This window comes from Ruditapes philippinarum, unplaced genomic scaffold (genome assembly GCF_026571515.1).
Source record: "Ruditapes philippinarum isolate M1 unplaced genomic scaffold, ASM2657151v2 ctg6838_1_1_1_1, whole genome shotgun sequence".
Classification (NCBI taxonomy): domain Eukaryota; kingdom Metazoa; phylum Mollusca; class Bivalvia; order Venerida; family Veneridae; genus Ruditapes; species Ruditapes philippinarum.
In genome coordinates, this window is record NW_026857554.1 from 19,312 (window position 1) to 37,507 (window position 18,196).

At 34.8% G+C, this 18,196-nt stretch overlaps 1 protein-coding gene across 1 annotated transcript in view; it reads left to right on the forward strand.

Annotated features, from left to right (window-relative positions):
• The window catches only part of LOC132750140 (ubiquitin carboxyl-terminal hydrolase 24-like), a 39,690-nt gene that overhangs the window by 11,283 nt on the left and 10,211 nt on the right, over positions 1-18,196 (forward strand). Inside the window, 19 exon segments of the mRNA XM_060740080.1 lie at positions 578-689; positions 1,234-1,310; positions 1,746-1,886; positions 2,065-2,118; positions 5,582-5,694; positions 6,421-6,598; positions 7,212-7,322; positions 7,913-8,029; positions 8,564-8,694; positions 9,890-9,974; positions 10,432-10,593; positions 11,261-11,454; positions 12,083-12,272; positions 12,803-12,962; positions 13,533-13,688; positions 14,021-14,261; positions 14,618-14,679; positions 15,109-15,294; positions 15,727-15,841. Of these exon segments, the coding sequence (XP_060596063.1) occupies positions 578-689; positions 1,234-1,310; positions 1,746-1,886; positions 2,065-2,118; positions 5,582-5,694; positions 6,421-6,598; positions 7,212-7,322; positions 7,913-8,029; positions 8,564-8,694; positions 9,890-9,974; positions 10,432-10,593; positions 11,261-11,454; positions 12,083-12,272; positions 12,803-12,962; positions 13,533-13,688; positions 14,021-14,261; positions 14,618-14,679; positions 15,109-15,294; positions 15,727-15,841 (2,585 nt within the window).

Sequence of the window (18,196 nt, forward strand, 5' to 3'; positions counted from 1 at the left end):
GTTTGACAGCTTTTTTGTGAACTTTACAATAAGATGTTTTATACCCGAGACAGTTAAAGTGAAGATATTTGATCTATTTCTATTATTTTGCTGAAGATTGCAGTAACTCCATTAAATGAAACTAGTAACAGGCATCTAATGATTTCCTGTTCCACAGACATTTTATGAAGGATTTAACTCAATGCAGTGTTGGAGCAGTACCTCTTGACGCTTGCAGATATCATAATCACAGAGTAGAAAAATATCGCTTTTTTGCCGATTCTTACAGTTTTCATTTATTATCGTATAAAAATCGGTGTGAACAGATGAATTAAACATCTTAAGAGTGCATTTTAGCAGGTGAAAGGGGAGATAATTGACTCATTCAAGCGCCTTGTCTGATATATACCAGAATACTGGTATTTAGTGTGGTGCTCCAACACTCTTTTAGTCTTACTCTTTTATGAATGGCTGAGTAGAGATTCTGTGGACCATGAATAGTTTAGAAAAGGTTTGACTGTCTGTAATTTTATATTTAACACACGTGTTATGAGTGGTTTAGTAAAGATTTAAATGTGTATAATTTTATATTTTACAGACATGTTATGAGTGGTTTAGTAAAGGTTTAATGGACCTGGATAATGAAACCCAAACTAAACTCTTCCAGAATGAACTACTTAGGCTGGACCCAGCTAAAATCAGTGATAAAGGTAAGGGCATGCTTATATAATTTACCCATTTATATTCACGAGTGATATAATGCTGCCCATCCGAACGACAAACAGTGATGTTATCCAGCGATAAAATCACCAATTTGGATATATTATTTTGATTCTAACACGACATAAACAAATAAATGCTGCCGTACCTGCTATTAAGCAAAACTGCGCCTGATTTGTTTCCGTACTTATTGTCAGCGCGTCGGACTTTATAGTGGTTATGTATAATGTATAATGATTATGTCACATGTCTAAATATAGAACGTCAAACAGTGACTCTATTGCATAATAACACACGTTTTCGGTTCTTCTATGTTCAATAGGGAAAAATGCGGGGCGTGTTAGAATGTAAGATACATTTGACATTGAAATATTATTGCTTGATTATAGAGTTTAAGGTTGAAATGTATGCATTTGTTATTATCTAGCAATAAAACCAAGTATATTCATAGTTGACCAAACTTGTAATGAAAAGTACTTAACTGTGTATATGTTACGGTATATTCTCTATGACTTTGTTGTTGTTTTTTTACAGGATTTGTATGTTTTAAAACTTACTTCGAGAATGTGAACAAGAATGATCACAGACTGAAAGATTCAAGTGGAAGTTTGGTAAGTTACTAAACTGGGATGGCGAGGGGGCAGTTTTCCTCCAGATTTTGTTATCTTTATTATGCAGGTTTAGTCATATGATATGCTCTGTATGGAAAACGTCAAGTCTGTTAGCCATGGATTATGGAAACTAAAGTCATGGCCAGTGATGCATAATTTGTGTGATATTTGGTAGACCATGGTATGCCTTATGCAGTTAGACCTCAGTCGCTGTTTCAAAAGATTCATATTGAGATTGTGGCAATTATCAGTACTACCATTTACTTTGTTCACTGTGTTACACATGCAGATTAAAAATATATAAATAATATTTAAGTTTTTTCTATAAATACAAGATTTATTTTCATCAGGTGGTATGAAAATATAGACAAGTGATATTTGTTTTGCATTCAGTATGTATAATATTTGTAATGTATGTTTCGTATTCTATTTCAGATTGTTGAGAAGACAGACTTAATGGGTTTAGATTTTCTCTGGGAACTTTGCCTCAATACTCCAGATGAGACAATTGCTGATTCAGCGATACAACTTCTCCTCAACATGTCATACACTAATCTTGCTTCAAGAATGAAAAAGGTTACTTTACTTTCAGTTTCTAAATTAAAGAAGAAGAAGAAAAAAAATGCAACATGCAAATTTACTTTATATTAATTCATTTCATTCTAAGAAAGCTTATTTATGGGTTTCAATTGATTTATTTCTTTCACTTCATGAAAAGAATTTTTCTGTAAAAATGAATTTATTCTTTTTTCAGGATCCTGTGAATTTGCATAAAAAGTTTATCAATGAATGTCAGACAAGATTGGAGGTGAGCCATTTGCATTACATAATTCTGTATGTATTGTTGTAAAAATGTATATTATGAGTGTCAAGGTCTAGATCTTGAAGTGTGACAATTCAATATTGACATTAAATCTAATAGTCATTTGTCTCTCACCAATGATTGTTGTTTTTATTTCATATAAAAAAATCTGATAAATTTTTTATTATTTGACTTTAGGATATTTATTATGCCCCCATTTCGAAGAAAAGGGGGTATATTGCTTTGCACTTGTCGGTCCGTCGGTCCGTAGACCAAATGGTTTCCGAGTGATAACTAAAGAACCCTTAGGCCTAGGAACTTCAAACTTGGTATGGTGATTGGTCATGACAAGTAGATGACCCCTATTGATTTTGGGGTCAAGGGGTCAAAGGTCAAGGTCACATTGACCTTGTAAGCAAAAATGGTTTCCGATCAATAACTAAAGAACCTTAAGGCCTAGGAACTTCAAACTTGGTATGGTGATTGGTCATGATCAGTAGATGACCCCTATTGATTTTGGGGTCAAGGGGTCAAAGGTCAAGGTCACATTGACCTTGTAAGCAAAAACGGTTTCCGATCAATAACTAAAGAACCTTAAGGCCTAGGAACTTCAAACTTGGTATGGTAATTGGTCATGATCAGTAGATGACCCCTATTGATTTTGGGGTCAAGGGGTCAAAGGTCAAGGTCACATTGACCTTGTAAGCAAAAACGGTTTCCGATCAATAACTAAAGAACCTTTAGGCCTAGGAACTTCAAACTTGGTATGGTGATTGGTCATGATCAGTAGATGACCCCTATTGATTTTGGGGTCAAGGGGTCAAAGGTCAAGGTCACATTGACCTTGTAAGCAAAAACGGTTTTCGATCAATAACTAAAGAACGCTTAGGCATAGGAACTTCAAACTTGGTTTGGTGATTGGTCATGACCAGCAGATGACCCCTATTAATTTTTGGGTCAAGGGGTCGAAGGTCAAGGTCACAATGACATTGTACGTAAAACGGTTTCTGATCAATAACTAAAGAACACTTATGCCTAGGAACTTCAAACATGGTAGGGTAGTTGGTCATTACTAGCAGATGACCCCTTTTGATTTTGGGGTCAAGGGGTCAAAGGTCAAGGTCACATTGACCTTGTAAGCAAAAACGGTTTCCGATCAATAACTAAAGAACCTTAAGGCCTAGGAACTTCAAACTTAGTATGGTAATTGGTCATGATCAGTAGATGACCCCTATTGATTTTGGGGTCAAGGGGTCAAAGGTCAAGGTCACATTGACCTTGTAAGCAAAAACGGTTTCCGATCAATAACTAAAGAACCTTTAGGCCTAGGAACTTCAAACTTGGTATGGTGATTGGTCATGATCAGTAGATGACCCCTATTGATTTTGGGGTCAAAGGTCAAGGTCACATTGACCTCGTAAGCAAAAACGGTTTCCGATCAATAACTAAAGAACCTTAAGGCCTAGGAACTTCAAACTTGGTATGGTGATTGATCATGATCAGTAGATGACCCCTATTGATTTTGGGGTCAAGGGGTCAAAGGTCAAGGTCACATTGACCTTGTAAGGAAAAACGGTTTCCGATCAATAACTAAAGAACCTTAAGGCCTAGGAACTTCAAACTTGGTATGGTGATTGGTCATGATCAGTAGATGACCCCTATTGATTTTGGGGTCAATGGGTCAAAGGTCAAGGTCACATTGACCTTGTAAGGAAAAACGGTTTCCGATCAATAACTAAAGAACCTTAAGGCCTAGGAACTTCAAACTTGGTATAGTGATTGGTCATGATCAGTAGATGACCCCTATTGATTTTGGGGTCAAGGGGTCAAAGGTCAAGGTCACATTGACCTTGTAAGCAAAAACGGTTTCCGATCAATAACTAAAGAACCTTTAGGCCTAGGAACTTCAAACTTGGTATGGTGATTGGTCATGATCAGTAGATGACCCCTATTGATTTTGGGGTCAAGGGGTCAAAGGTCAAGGTCACATTGACCTTGTAAGGAAAAACGGTTTCCGATCAATAACTTAAGAACTTTAAGGCCTAGGAACTTCAAACTTGGTATGGTGATTGGTCATGATCAGTAGATGACCCCTATTGATTTTGGGGTCAAGGGTCAAAGGTCAAGGTCACATTGACCTTGTAAGCAAAAAACGGTTTCCGATCAATAACTCAAGAACTTTTAGGCCTAGGAACTTCAAAGTTGGTATGGTGATTGGTTATGACCAGCAGATGACCCCTATTGATTTTGGGGTTAAGGGGTCAAAGGTCAAGGTCACATTGACCTCTTAGGTAAAAACGGTTTCCGATCAATAACTAAAGAACCCTTAGGCCTAGGAACTTCAAACTTGGTATGGTGATTGGTCATGACCAGCAGATGACCCCTATTGATATTGGGGTTAAGGGGTCAAAGGGCAAGGTCACATTGACCTTGTAGGTAAAAATGCTTTCCAATCAATAACTTAAGAACCCTTAGGCCTAGGAACTTCAAACTTGGTATGGTGATTGGTCATGACCAGCAGATGACCTTTTGATTTTGGGGTCAAGGGGTCAAAGGTCAAGGTCACATTGACCTTGTAGGTAAAAACGGTTTCCGATCAATTAACTAAAAACGCTTAGGCCTAGGAACTTCAAACTTTGTATGATGATTGTTCGTGACCAGCAGATGACCCCTATTGAGTTTTGGGTCAAGGGGTCAAAGGTCAAGGTCACATTGACCTTGTAAGTAAAAACGGTTTCTGATCAATAACTTAAGAACGCTTAGGCCTAGGAACTTCAAACTTGGCATGGTGATTTGTCATGACCAGCAGATTACCCCTATTGATTTTGGGATCAAGGGGTCAAAGGTCAAGGTCACATTGACATTGTAAGTAAAAACGGTTTCTGATCGATAATTAAAGAACGCTTCGGCCTAGGAACTTCAAACTTGGTATGGTGATTGGTCATGAGCAGCAGATGACCCCTATTGATTTTAGGGTCAAAGGTCAAGGTCACATTGACCATGTATGTTAAAACAGTTTCCGATCAATAACTAAAGAACCCTTAAGCCTAGGAACTTCAAACTTGGTATAGTGATTGGTCATGACCAGCAGATGACCTATTGATTTTGGGGTCAAGTGGTCAAAGGTCAAGGTCACATTGACCTTGTAGGTAAAAACGGTTTCTGATCAATTAACTAAAAACGCTTAGGCCTAGGAACTTCAAACTTTGTATGATGATTGGTCGTGACCAGCAGATGACCCCTATTGAGTTTTGGGTCAAGGGGTCAAAGGTTAAGGTCATGACCAGTAGATACTTGATAACCCTTATTAATTGTTTGATCACTGGGTCAGAAGTCATGCATAATAACCTTATCACTTGACTAATTGGCTGCTGATAGGGGGCATACATGTTTTACAAACATATCTTGTTATTTTTGATATTGAAATAATACCAATTGGATTCATATATTGAAATGATGTATTTTACAGACTGCTATGATAGGAGTTAGTGGTACTGCTATTTCTCAGGCCATTCTTAGTGCCACTAAAACCTTGACAGCTGCCGTGGTACCAGAAGTTGCCAATATATCTGTTCCTTCCAAGTAAGTTGTTATAAATAATGTGTTTTTATTGTGAATAGATCAGTATGTGTTATAATTCTAAAGTTTTTTTTTTTTCATTGTAAATAGGTCTGTTTGAGGTGTCCCGGTAAATAGTTTAATTGTTTCCTGTCTATTCTTTCACTTTATTAAAATTGAGGGTGTGTAATGTTTATTTTCCACGATCACCAAGAGAATTTTATATATTAGAATAATGTTCTGTCAGTACCAGGTGATAAGTGTTTGTGTTACAGCTGTTTGAAGCCTCCATTGAGTGTTTATTACTGTATTTGGACACTTGACTAAGTTTAACTAATTACAACAGTGAAACCACTTAGCTTATTAGGGAAAACACCATATTTCTAATCCCAGCGTCGCTGAAATGATCCTCAGGCAAGGTGAAATTTTTCTGTGACATGACAATTATGAGGATTGATGTTGGACATAGAGTTCAAGGGTCATTTGTCTCAAACAGCTGATTGTGATATCATGTGGGATAAGTCGTTATTCACTTGCAGAAAAATTGGTAATTACTGGTTAGATATCCAGAAAACTTGGTTAGATGGACTTACTGAATTTGTTGAAATTGATGTAAAAAAAAACAAAAAAAGAAAAATAGACAAACAAATCAACAAATTACAACATTTTTTCAGCTTTTATATATAAAAAAATCCCATGATTCTGGAGGTACATTGTATACATGTAAATAGTTGTATATGTTCTATTTAGATCAATAAAGTTGTTGAACATAGAGAGGTTACTGTGGATTGCTGAGATGTACGTACTAAACGTGGAGGAGACCCATGTTAGTCCACGAACCATATTGCCACATGGGGCCTCATTTCAGGGATTTCAGATCAACCTCTTCATCTCATGTGAAACTCCCAAACAAGAGTTTATGCTTGTTGTAAGTTATTTTCATTTATGATATAAAATATTGAAATTTAATTAAATAAAGTTCTGTTGAATTGTATTCATGATAGATTTTAATGAAAGTTGCCGCAGACATCTTCAAAATCTAATGGAGTTCATGAATAGCTTTTCAATATTTTAAACTGTGTGTTTCTAGATGAATTTTTTTACCACATGTAATGAGGGAAAAGATGTGAAGCAAATAATGTATTTTAATGGTGGACTTAAATTTTTTGATAATCTGAAATGTTGTTTGAGCTTAGTTTGAATAATTTCTGTTCTAAAATTGATGACTTATTGCTGCTGAGTTTTAGCTTGGATCGGACCAAATTTGAGTTGAACAATCTATTTTTGATATAAGTTTTTTTTTTTGGTATCAAGATACAAGATTTATGTAGGTATCAGTATAGAGTCTGGTCCGTCTATGTAATAGCTTAGTAGGCCTGTAACTATCAATGCTTACACTCAAGTTTAGAAAAGTATTATGAACTTAAACAGTATATCAGTTTTAGAAGAATATAGTGTGGGTATGGATACTGATAATAAAATTGATAATATTAGTTCGGGTATATGTAATTACCTTTTTGGTTTTTTAAAATTTTTAACAGTGTCACAGCAACGAGACCCTGGGTAACGTTAAGGTGAAGATTGCCAACAGATTACGACAGAGTACAGAAAACATACAAGTTGTTGCTCAAGAAAAACTGGTCAGCAATGTAGTAAGATTTTTCTTCCCTTTTGGAAAAAATTATCTGTTTATACTTATAGTGAAGGTTTCATCTTTGTATCAGAAAGTGTATCAGAGCCAGCTCTGTATAAATGATATCCTCTGCAGAGCAACTCCCTCTAGGGGACAAAGATTTCGGTTGTAGGTAAGAGTTGTTGCTCTACAGAGGTTAAATTTATTGTGATGTCTTTGGAAACAAATGATAATGTTGTTATAAAGAGGTAATTGCTATACGAGGGCAACTCTGCAGACATTATTCTGTATGACTTGCATAGAAATTGATAATGGCTGGTTATTTATATAGGAAAGGCATTTAAGTGCATTGGCCACAAAGATAATACCATAAAACCTGTTAAATATTGGTGTGAAAACTAAGCAAACAAATAGTTAAAGTAATATTGCTTTATTTTGACATATGATCAAAATTCAGAAAGCCATGGTTGTGAACCAATTTTTAATTCAGCCTATACTGCCCTTACCATGATTAACTCTTTTTATCATGATCAAGCTCTGCTTTGAACTATGAAGTGTCTGTTATCATATGGTATATAATCTTTACTAACTACATGTTATATATTACAGCTGGGTAGTAACAAAGATCAGAAACTGTTACATCAGTTAGATTTTGAAGACAATCAAACAATCCAAGTACGAATGGTGACACCTTCCAGCACAGTTAGCACCTCTCAATCTAAAGAGGTTAGTTAATGGATCATCATTTTAAAGCTTAACTAATGTGGAAATAAGTTTTATCTTGATAATGCATGTAGTATGAATTTATATAATGCATATAGTATGAATTTATAAGATATATTTATATATCAGTTGGGGGCTCCCTTGCTAATTGGTAAGGATGGCTGTTTCAAATTATTTGCCCTTTACAGCTGTGCATTTTAATCCTGCCAGGAATTTTGTATTCCTTCATGGGATGTGGATATCCAGCTAGGTCACTGAATGGCGGTGATTCTACTCAGGTGCCAGCTTGTGCCTGAAATGCACTGGGAAATATCTGAGGTCTTCCTTCACCAGTAGGTCCTAATGCTTGAAAGTGGCCACATGACCTAAATCATGTTGATGTGTTTTAAATCCCAACTCATAACCAAAATACACCCCCTCCCCCCAAAAATGTATGTATAATGTAGGAACTTCCCTTTTAAAGTAGAAATAATAAACTCTTTATAAAAAAACAAAGTTGTCCTGTTAGGAGTTATACCAACTTTTTTATCTTTACAGGCACCAGGTACTCCACTGTCAAAACAGACATTTGACCTTGAGCAGGAGAAGATGTTGCCAGGGGTGATAATGGCCGCCGGAGGTCAGGTGTTTGACATGTTGTATCAACTCTCTGAGCTGGAAGAAACTAAGTATGTTCAGCTGTTTGGCTTATTATGAGGTCTTAAGTATAAAACATTTTCTGCAACTTTTCGGAACATGGTTTCAAGGAATGTGTGAATAAGTGCTATTGTATTTAATATTTTTGTGCCCCCGCGTTAGTGGCGGGCATTTAGATTTACCCTTGTCCGTCCGTCTGTCCATTGCAATTTTCAACTTGTGTCGCACGTAACTCAAAAAGTATTTTACCTAGAGTCATGAAACTTTACAGGAATGTTGATCAGCATGTGTTGTTGTGCACCTGGGTATTTTCGTCTGGATATTTTTAGTATTTTCAGAGTTATTGCCCTTGACTTAGTAAAATTTTGCAATTTTCAACTTGTGTCGCATGAAACTCAAAAAGTATTTGACCTAGAGTCATGAAACTTAACAGGAATGTTGATCAGCATGTGTAGTTGTGCACCTGGGTATTTTCGTCTGGATATTTTTAGTATTTTCAGAGTTATTGCCCTTGACTTAGTAAAATTTTGCAATTTTCAACTTGTGTCGCACGTAACTCAAAAAGTATTTGACCTAGAGTCATGAAACTTTTCAGGAATGTTGATCAGCATGTGTAGTTGTGCACCTGGGTATTTTCGTCTGGATATTTTTAGTGTTTTCAGAGTTATTGCCCTTGACTTAGTAAAATTTTGCAATTTTCAACACGTGTCGCATGTAACTCAAAAAGTATTTGACCTAGAGTCATGTAACTTTACAGGAATATTGATCAGCATGTGCAGTTGTGCACCAGGTATTTTTGTCTGGATTTATTTAGTATTTTTAGAGTTATTGCCCTTCACTTAAATTTTTTTTGCAATTTTCAACTTGTGTCGCAAGTTCTCAAAAAGGATTTGACATAGTCATTAAACCTTATGGGCAGGTTGCTCAGCATATTTAGATTTGCACCTGGGGTTTCGCTTGTGGATGTATCCAGTATTTGTAGAGTTATTTCCCTTGACTTAGTAAAAAGATTGACAGAACAGTGGCGCGGTGGGGGCACCCGTGTCCTATGGACACATTTCTAGTTAAGTATTTTAGTTTCTATGGAAATATTGTTTATTCAAATATAAGCACCCTTATTTGCTTTGAACACAACAAGAGTGGTGATGACCTATTTATTGCTCAAAACTCTCATTTATAGAATGTTTTGTGTAATATTAACTGGCTAGTTCTTTAAATTTGCTTTAGGATAACAACCCGGGTGAGGAAGTTATTGATGCTAATACCAACTGATCCAGCTGTCATTGATGCCCTAGATTCTGTGTCCACAAGGGTTTGTATATATCTATTATATACTTAGAAGTTTTCTATTGTTTATACAGTCATTTGTTCATGTATGAATGCGTAATACAAAGTAGTGATACCTTCTTATTGAATAACATAATGTCATTAAGCTAGCTAGAAAAATTAAATACAAGTATAAAGGTGATGAAGCGCACTGGCTTTTAATCACTGCTCGTCAGTATGGGTTTGAATTTCAACAAGGGCTTTGAAGTCTTTCGTATGATAAAGTGATCCAGCTAGGCTTTCAATGACGAGTTACCGGTAGTTGTTTAGGATGACCAGTTTTATACTAGTTGCTAGTGCCTAAGATAATACAAAAAAAGACTTAGAAGGTTTTTATCCACAAGTGTGGCTGGATTGTACATTGTTGATGAAAATTTAGAACATCCAAAAAGAAAGAAATATAAAAATAAAACAACATGTATTTTTTACCTGTCTGATTTCAGCTGCCAACACTTGGTTCATCTGATGATCTCAGCCCCAGATCAAGCCCCAGGAAATCAACAACTGCCCCTAGTCCGAAACAGACCCCTCAGGAAACACTTAAAGCCCTGTTTGATTGCTCCAGTCCAGATATGTCCGCATTTAGAGTATTATATAATTTAGAGGTAAGATTTGGGTTTATCATTTTCAACGTGTTCCTGAATTTATTTTTGTGCTTTTTTCCCTAGCACTTACTTTTTACAGTCTTATTCAAATTGACCTACAAATGTACTTTTGAGTGCATGATTTGTAGTAAAATTGCAGTTATAATTGATTTCTCTAAATTACACACACACAAATAGGCATTTGTTTCGTACAAGATCAAGGGAAGGATAAAAACTTCAGTAAAGGTGTTCTTTGTCAGTTTATAGCATGAACCAATCCATTCACAACGACTCCAGTCTATATATCATCTTATAATATTAATTAGTTTTGAATATGACATCTACGGTACATGTATTTGTTAATTTCTTAATGGCTATTTGCCCAGGTGTATACATTGATCAATGGAGAAAAAAGAATAACTTGCAATATTTATTGTGAAATGAGTGATTTTATTTTGTGATCAGAAGGGAAAAGTTATTCTATCCAAAAAATTGACCTACAAATGTACTTTTGAGTGCATGATTTGTAGTATTTATATTGTTTTTATGGACTCACTTTGCTCCCCGGTACAACATAAAGTGATTGAAAGAGTAGTCAGAATAAATGAATAGCTGTAAAGTAAAATTTAAAAATTTTACACTTTGGTGGTTTTTCAAACATCACAAAAGATTTATTTGAAATTTTTAGGTTTTAAGCAGCAAGTTAATGCCCACCTCTCAGGATATGGGTTCTAAAGTGAGCTCACAGGCATTTTTTGAGGACTTCCTTACTGCAGGAGGACTGTCCACTGTTGTGAATGTGCTACAACCTGAATCATTGCATCAGGACATCAACTATGTCACTAGACAGGGATGCTACTCTGTTTGTTTACAGCTTGCAAGGTAACGAAAGATTTTCAGTGTCTTTTAAATGTTGTTTGCCTATTCTTTATCAAATTTACGCGAAATATAAAAAACAAAACAATGTAGTCTAATTCTAAAACCCAGCTTAGACTAGACTGAGGTACTTGGCCATTTGCCTGAATATTAAGCTGCTGCAAATGCTATAATGTGTTTGCTTTCAACAGGCAAAGGGTAATCCAAGTAGTAGCCCTCTTGATTTTAGTAGCCTCCTTGATTTGGGACATTTTTGGGACTTGTCAGTTATGTATCAGCATAATGGGATTTGATTTGTTATAATGTTTGGGTGTTTAGTGTATGATATTACAGGAAAGTAGGGCTATGAAAATGAAAAAAAAATTGTACTCATGGTTGCAATTTGACAGTGTCACCTGTCTTACACAGAAATACTTAAATCCAATATACACATTCACACATGCATATCCTAACACTTTAATCACTTATCTTTGGAAATTTTTCAGACAAGAATAATGTGTAAAATTCAAATACTACATACTGTACATCATGTCCTATAATAGAAACACAGACTGAAGGGACCAATTTAAATGATATAGTGTGTTTATGATATTGTCTGACAATTTCAAGACATTTTGCTATATTTTGTTTTAAGATATCTGTTGTGTGGTCAGACTGTAACAGGAGATCTTGCTTTCACTCCGGCCAAAGAAGATAACAGATTGTCCAGTGCTGGGTCAGCGGGTGCGACAGTGGTACCTGTGACTCCACCTGTAGGCACCCCGGTGATCACGTTATCGCCTCTCACTGTTGATACCCGTACTGCAGGAAGCCATGCTGTCCAAGTAAGTCAAATATTATACTCTCTTACATGTTTTTATTTTTTCTTAACTTTAACATTCATTAAGTTAAAGTAACAGACTTGCGCTGCAACAATTGGCTATAAAAATGATTTCAATATTGAAATGCTAACAGTAAAGTGTCTGATGAGGTTTTGCACAAGAACTGGAATGCCTGGCTTTTTAATTTGCTATAGACAAGTGATAATTGCTCCTGAAATTCAGGGTAAATGGTTTTCATATGGTTTTATTTTGAACTTTTAACAATTTTAATTGTGTTTGGAATAGATGTAAGCCCTAAAACAATTTAGGTTCTGATAAGTTCACTGTCAGTAAGTGGCATGATTGCAAACATAAATATTCAGGGCAATTGTAAATGTCTATTTTTTTAATCACTGTCAGTAAGTGGCATGATTGCAAACATAAATATTCAGGGCAATTGTAAATGTCTATTTTTTTCAGTAAAAATTACCCAATAGGTCAATAAAACTGCATGATTGAACAGTAGCTTTACATGACTTGTGTTTTATTTTTAGACTATGGGGGTGCATGATTTCACTGAGACGGTTTCATGTTTTATGAGAGTTGCATGGGCGGCTGCAGCAGGAAAGCTCCACCTACTCAGTTCTCCTCAGCCAATCAGAGAGAGTGCTACTGCTTACAGTTGTGGTAGGCGGAGTCGTCAAAGCAGCACTGGTATGCTGGTTTTTGTTTTTATTTCTGAATTTTATTTCTGTGGCTAATTTAAATATTTGACCTGTCACTTCTGAGTGAGAAACTTTTATGCAATGGCAATGAATGGCAACAACTACTTTTTAAGTTGTGTAATATACGAATAGTCTTCTTGGGTGTCTTCTTTGATAGGACAAAAACCCTGATGTGATCCTTAGCCCTTCCTTCTCCAGAATACTAAAAAACAGCATATGACTTCAGCTTTGTCATTGTTACTTAAATCTAATCCTATGGCAATAAAGTTCAAATAGTTAGAAGTCAATATCCGTAAGCACTGTACTATGGAGATGTGAGTAAAGTACAGTTTAGCTTTGGCAAAGCAGGCCTTTGTAGAGCAATAACATTTTTGCAAAACATTTCTTCCCGAACTAAGACTTCAAAATAAATCTACCATCACATTAACAAACAAAATCTGTTTTTTCCTTTTAACAAACAAAAAAGGTTGTTGCTGATTGGATTTTGTACTTTTTTTTTTATTATAGAAAAGTGAAAAGAAGTTATTGTATACTAACATTAGTTGATATATTGTTTCAGGATCTCAGGGTAGTACAGGTAGTGAGAGTGACTGTCAAAGTTTACATGGGGGCGTTTGTGTCAAACAGAACTTTATATCCACCAAAGATTGCAACATTGCGAAAGAGGCCTTAGAAATTCTCGTCACTTGCCTTCAGCTTCGCAGTGAGCTTATTGGTAAGATTATTATGATTTTGTATGGTACATTCATCATGAAATGATATAGAAATATATATAATGGTGAGGTGTAAAAGGCACTGAACTTTTATGACATTGACACAAGTTTAATGAAAAGGCCTGACGAACAGCAGTAAGAGACCATTTCAATAATTGGGGCTCTGATGTTGTAAACAAATTTTGTATGGCTTGGTTGATAAGGACCATCATTCAGTATTATGTTTTGATAGGGACAGGTGTGGTAGTTAAAACATGGTAAATTTTTGTGGTTACTATTAAGGTAACATGCTCAGCCCATAATGTTGATATTATTATTTATTTTTTTCCCTCAGCTGCTTTCTACACACTGCCCTGTGTAAGTGATTTCATCATTGACATATTGGTCGGTTGCTCGCAGAGTGATATTCGTAGTGCAGCGGCTGACCAGTTTTACCAGCTGGGGCAGACAGAGGTGACAAACTTAGAATCATCGAGCAACCCGCAGACACCTCATCAATTCTTACTTCAAGTACTGCTGAAAGCTTACCTCCCTTTCTGGGTGTCATCTTCATCTACACGTGGAGCTAGTCAGAGGTTGGTATATCTATCTTTATCATCTTTATTGTATATACTCAGCCATAAGTCTACCTCTTTCATAAGACAGGAGCTATATTTTAGTGCAAGAAATTTGGGTAATTAAACTTTATCCATTTTAAAGTCAAGGATCTTTTTCTGCCAAAACAGCCTAAGTTAAATTTGAAAAAAATTACAAATTTAAGTTAATTTACAATTTCATGAACTGTATTTGACTGACCAATACCAAGGATAAAATGGAAAAGAAAGAAAATCTTTCTTATGACTATGATTTGTTTGAACTTGTAATAGAAAGCACAACCTATTTGTATGTTGCCATTTGTTTTTCATTGAAGAATGTTTTGTTTGTTTTTCAGGTTACTTAGTCAGTGTTCTCAATACTTTGATCTCAGATGTAAATTGTTAGAAAATCTCTCAAGTAAGCACTATTTGATTTTACATACTTTTTCACGAACAATATTAAATGCTTATTTATAAACAGATTCTTTGAAAAGGAGTTAATCAAATTGCAAATTTTGAAGCAAGAAAATTAGTTTTGGGACAGATAGATTCTTAGTCACAGAGGGCCTTCAACTTAGAAGTAAATTAGATTTTTTTACAATGGAGCCCCTAGAATTTTTAAAATAACAATTTATAGCTTCAATGCCCCTTTAATATTGAAGCAATTAGATTCTTTAACATAGAGGTCCTTCAGTTGTTTGGAATAAATAATTTCTTTGGAAAATATTGCACTTAATAAAAAGTTATTTTTATGTATTAAAGTTTCAGATAAATAATCTTAAAGTAGAACATACATGTAACATTGTGAGTTTGGTTATTGTATACATGTATATTTGTACATTTTCAGCTGTTGATCAGAAGCAATATCAGGTTGATATATCTGGCATGCTGGAGGACGAGGTAGCCTGGTTATCAAACTTTGTACCCACAGAACACCCTGACCTGATGGACACAGACAACATGTTATTAGCGGGACATCTAAAATTGATAAAAACATTGTTCACATGTGAGGGGATCTGTAAGGAAGGATATGGTAATACCTAATATGTCAGCTTTAAGTTTGAGTTTTAAGCATTTAAATGGAAAAAAGTATGGACTGAAAAGATTTGAATAATAACTCACATCATTTTTTGTGAAGTTTTTTGTGTAAATATGGCTTTGGAAGGAAATACTATATGATATTAATGCCCTGACTACTATACATGCATGTGATGTGAATATGCCATTGTCTGTCCATCCTGCTGTCATACTTTCTGTCTGTTGCCTGACAAATAAAACAGGTTATAAAGAGGCATCAGTGACCTATGTAATTAAATTTAGGTTAGTAGTAAAAAAAGAAGTAAACTTTTCATTTCATTGCTTTCCAGTGAAATAGTACTTTTGAGACAATTCAAATGGTATAATGTATAGGATAGGAAAACTTGATTTCCATTTCATGATGTTGTTTCTTTATTTTATATTGTAGGAAAAGCATTGGTACATGATTTGCTGCATGATTTCTTGTTCCCGGCTTCAAAAACCATGATGGACAGTATGAATGGGGGAACCACCGACCTTCTTCTCTCTGAACTGAATCCTAAGTATGAAATATGTTATATTAAGAATTTAGTTTTGTATTGACTAGCCTTCTTGAACATGTAATTTTTGGGATTGTTTTACATACACTTGCCTTTTTCTGCTTTCTTCTGTGACTCTATGCTAGCTTATTTATAACCATGACCAGGCATGATGGATAAATGCTGATGCAAATGATTTGAAACAATTTTATTTTGTGATAATTGTACCAGTTAACGAAATGAGAAGGATTTTTATATCAGGTGGTGTCATACTCTTATATCTGATGATAACTATTCTGATTATGTGCTATAAATATCATCAGGAAAAACCATATAATTCTCCTAAAAATAAACTCCAGTTATTTCCATGCAACCTGGTATAATTTTGATATTCAAATCCTTAATTACATGGTTACTGTTCCAAATTCAAACAAAGCAGATAAGTGCATTAATTTTATAGTCAGGTAAGGGTTAAATTAACATTGAAAGTTTACAAATTCAAAAAAACACAAATGTGCAAAGTTTGCAAGGATTGGATCAAAGTCAGTTAAAGATAAATTGGTAAAAAAATTATACTGTTTTATCTGACCTTGTTTTAAGATTTAGTTTTTAGAGTTTAAGTTTATATAATGTTACAATATTCGGTCAAGACTGCCTTAGCGACCCCCTGATTTCAACGACTCCCTGTCTTATCCGACCTTGTTTCAGTCCTCCCTACATATTTTCCTATATAAATGGTCTGAATTATATGACTCCCTGTCATATGTGACAAGCGACCCCAATTGTCTGTTCCCAGTGCATTGCTTTGTCTGATTAAAACGACTTTCACACCCTTTAATTGTCCGTTAATCAGATAAATAATACCTGTTTTATCAACAAGAGGGGAAAAATAATTAAGTCAAATAATAATCCAGTAGTCAACACTCTTTAAATAAACTCTACACACCTCTGCCTCAATTACACGGATTACATGTATACAGGTAACAAGTGACGTAGCGTCTACTCCCTACTGCCAAATATGGAAGCATGATGCAAGCGTATGTGTTAACAAATTGAGGTGTAATGAACATAATGACCTGAGTAAACTGGATTAAGACTTGTGTCAGATTAAAAAAAAAAATATGGAGTGCCAATGGAAGATTTTTTAGGCAGCATTTTTTAGAATTTACTATGGCTGCATGAATAATACAGAAAAATGTTGATACCAGACCAGAAGAATCTTTGGATATTGATATGTTATAAAGTTTGATATTTATTTGCATCACATTCAAGTTTTTTTTTGTACCATAATTATTCAATATAGATCTAAATCTAATACAAAAAATAAAATTATAATTTTATATGATATACATGTGATTATATTTGCTTTACAGCGATTCTTATTTTATTTTCATCAAATATTTTAACTACAGGTCTATGTTTATTTTCAATTGGTTGGATATTATTCCTTCACACATATATATATGTATATATGTGTTAAGTCACAATAGTATATAGACAGATAGATGGTATTTAAATTTAAATTTTCTATGAGACTGTATTAAGAGACTCCCTGTCATATGTGACCTTTTTCTGAAGGTCCCTTGGAAAGTCACATATGACAGTCTCAACTGTACATTAACAAAATTCGGCTGTTTAGATTAACTCTTATTTACTAATGTTTTGAAATGTCAAATTGATAGTGATAACAGATATTAATGATATTGCAAGTTTTTTGGTAAGAAAAAAATTAGATTAGATTAGATGAGACATGTGTACTATTTTAAGCAAATAATGTTTGTGGTTTGATTGGAACTTTGTTCTTTTTCAATTTGTTTGGATGGAGTTTTTGGTGATTTAAATAAATTGTGTTGTGTTATGGGTAAGTTTGATGTTCATGCTCATTTACTTCAATACTAAATTACTAATAGAGCTGTTACATCGAGAATTGATAAAATTAATATGTGGATGTATCATGATGAGTTCTAGCTGCAACATCCAGTCAAAGGTCAAAGGGCCAGGTCACTGCTACCTGTAATAGGTTAAGGTCCATTTTCTCAAAAACTACTAAAGCGTTTCGAATCAAACTTCGTGTATTTGTTCATTATCAAATTACCCTTCTCTACTTTGCTTTTATCTTTCTGTCCAGAAAGTGTAGCATGCTGCTTGGGACTTTTTTTTAGATTAATTGATTGACTTTCATCTTGGTTTTCCATATTAATACTTTGTGAAAATATCTGTAAATGTTGGTGGGATTGACTTTCATCTTGGTTTCCCATATTAATACTTTGTAATATATCTGTAAATGTTGGTGGTCTGAGTTTTAATCAATCTTCCCCCAAATTATTTGAATACCTTCAAAAAATAGTTGAGCTGGTCATGTTAAGGACCTTATCCTTC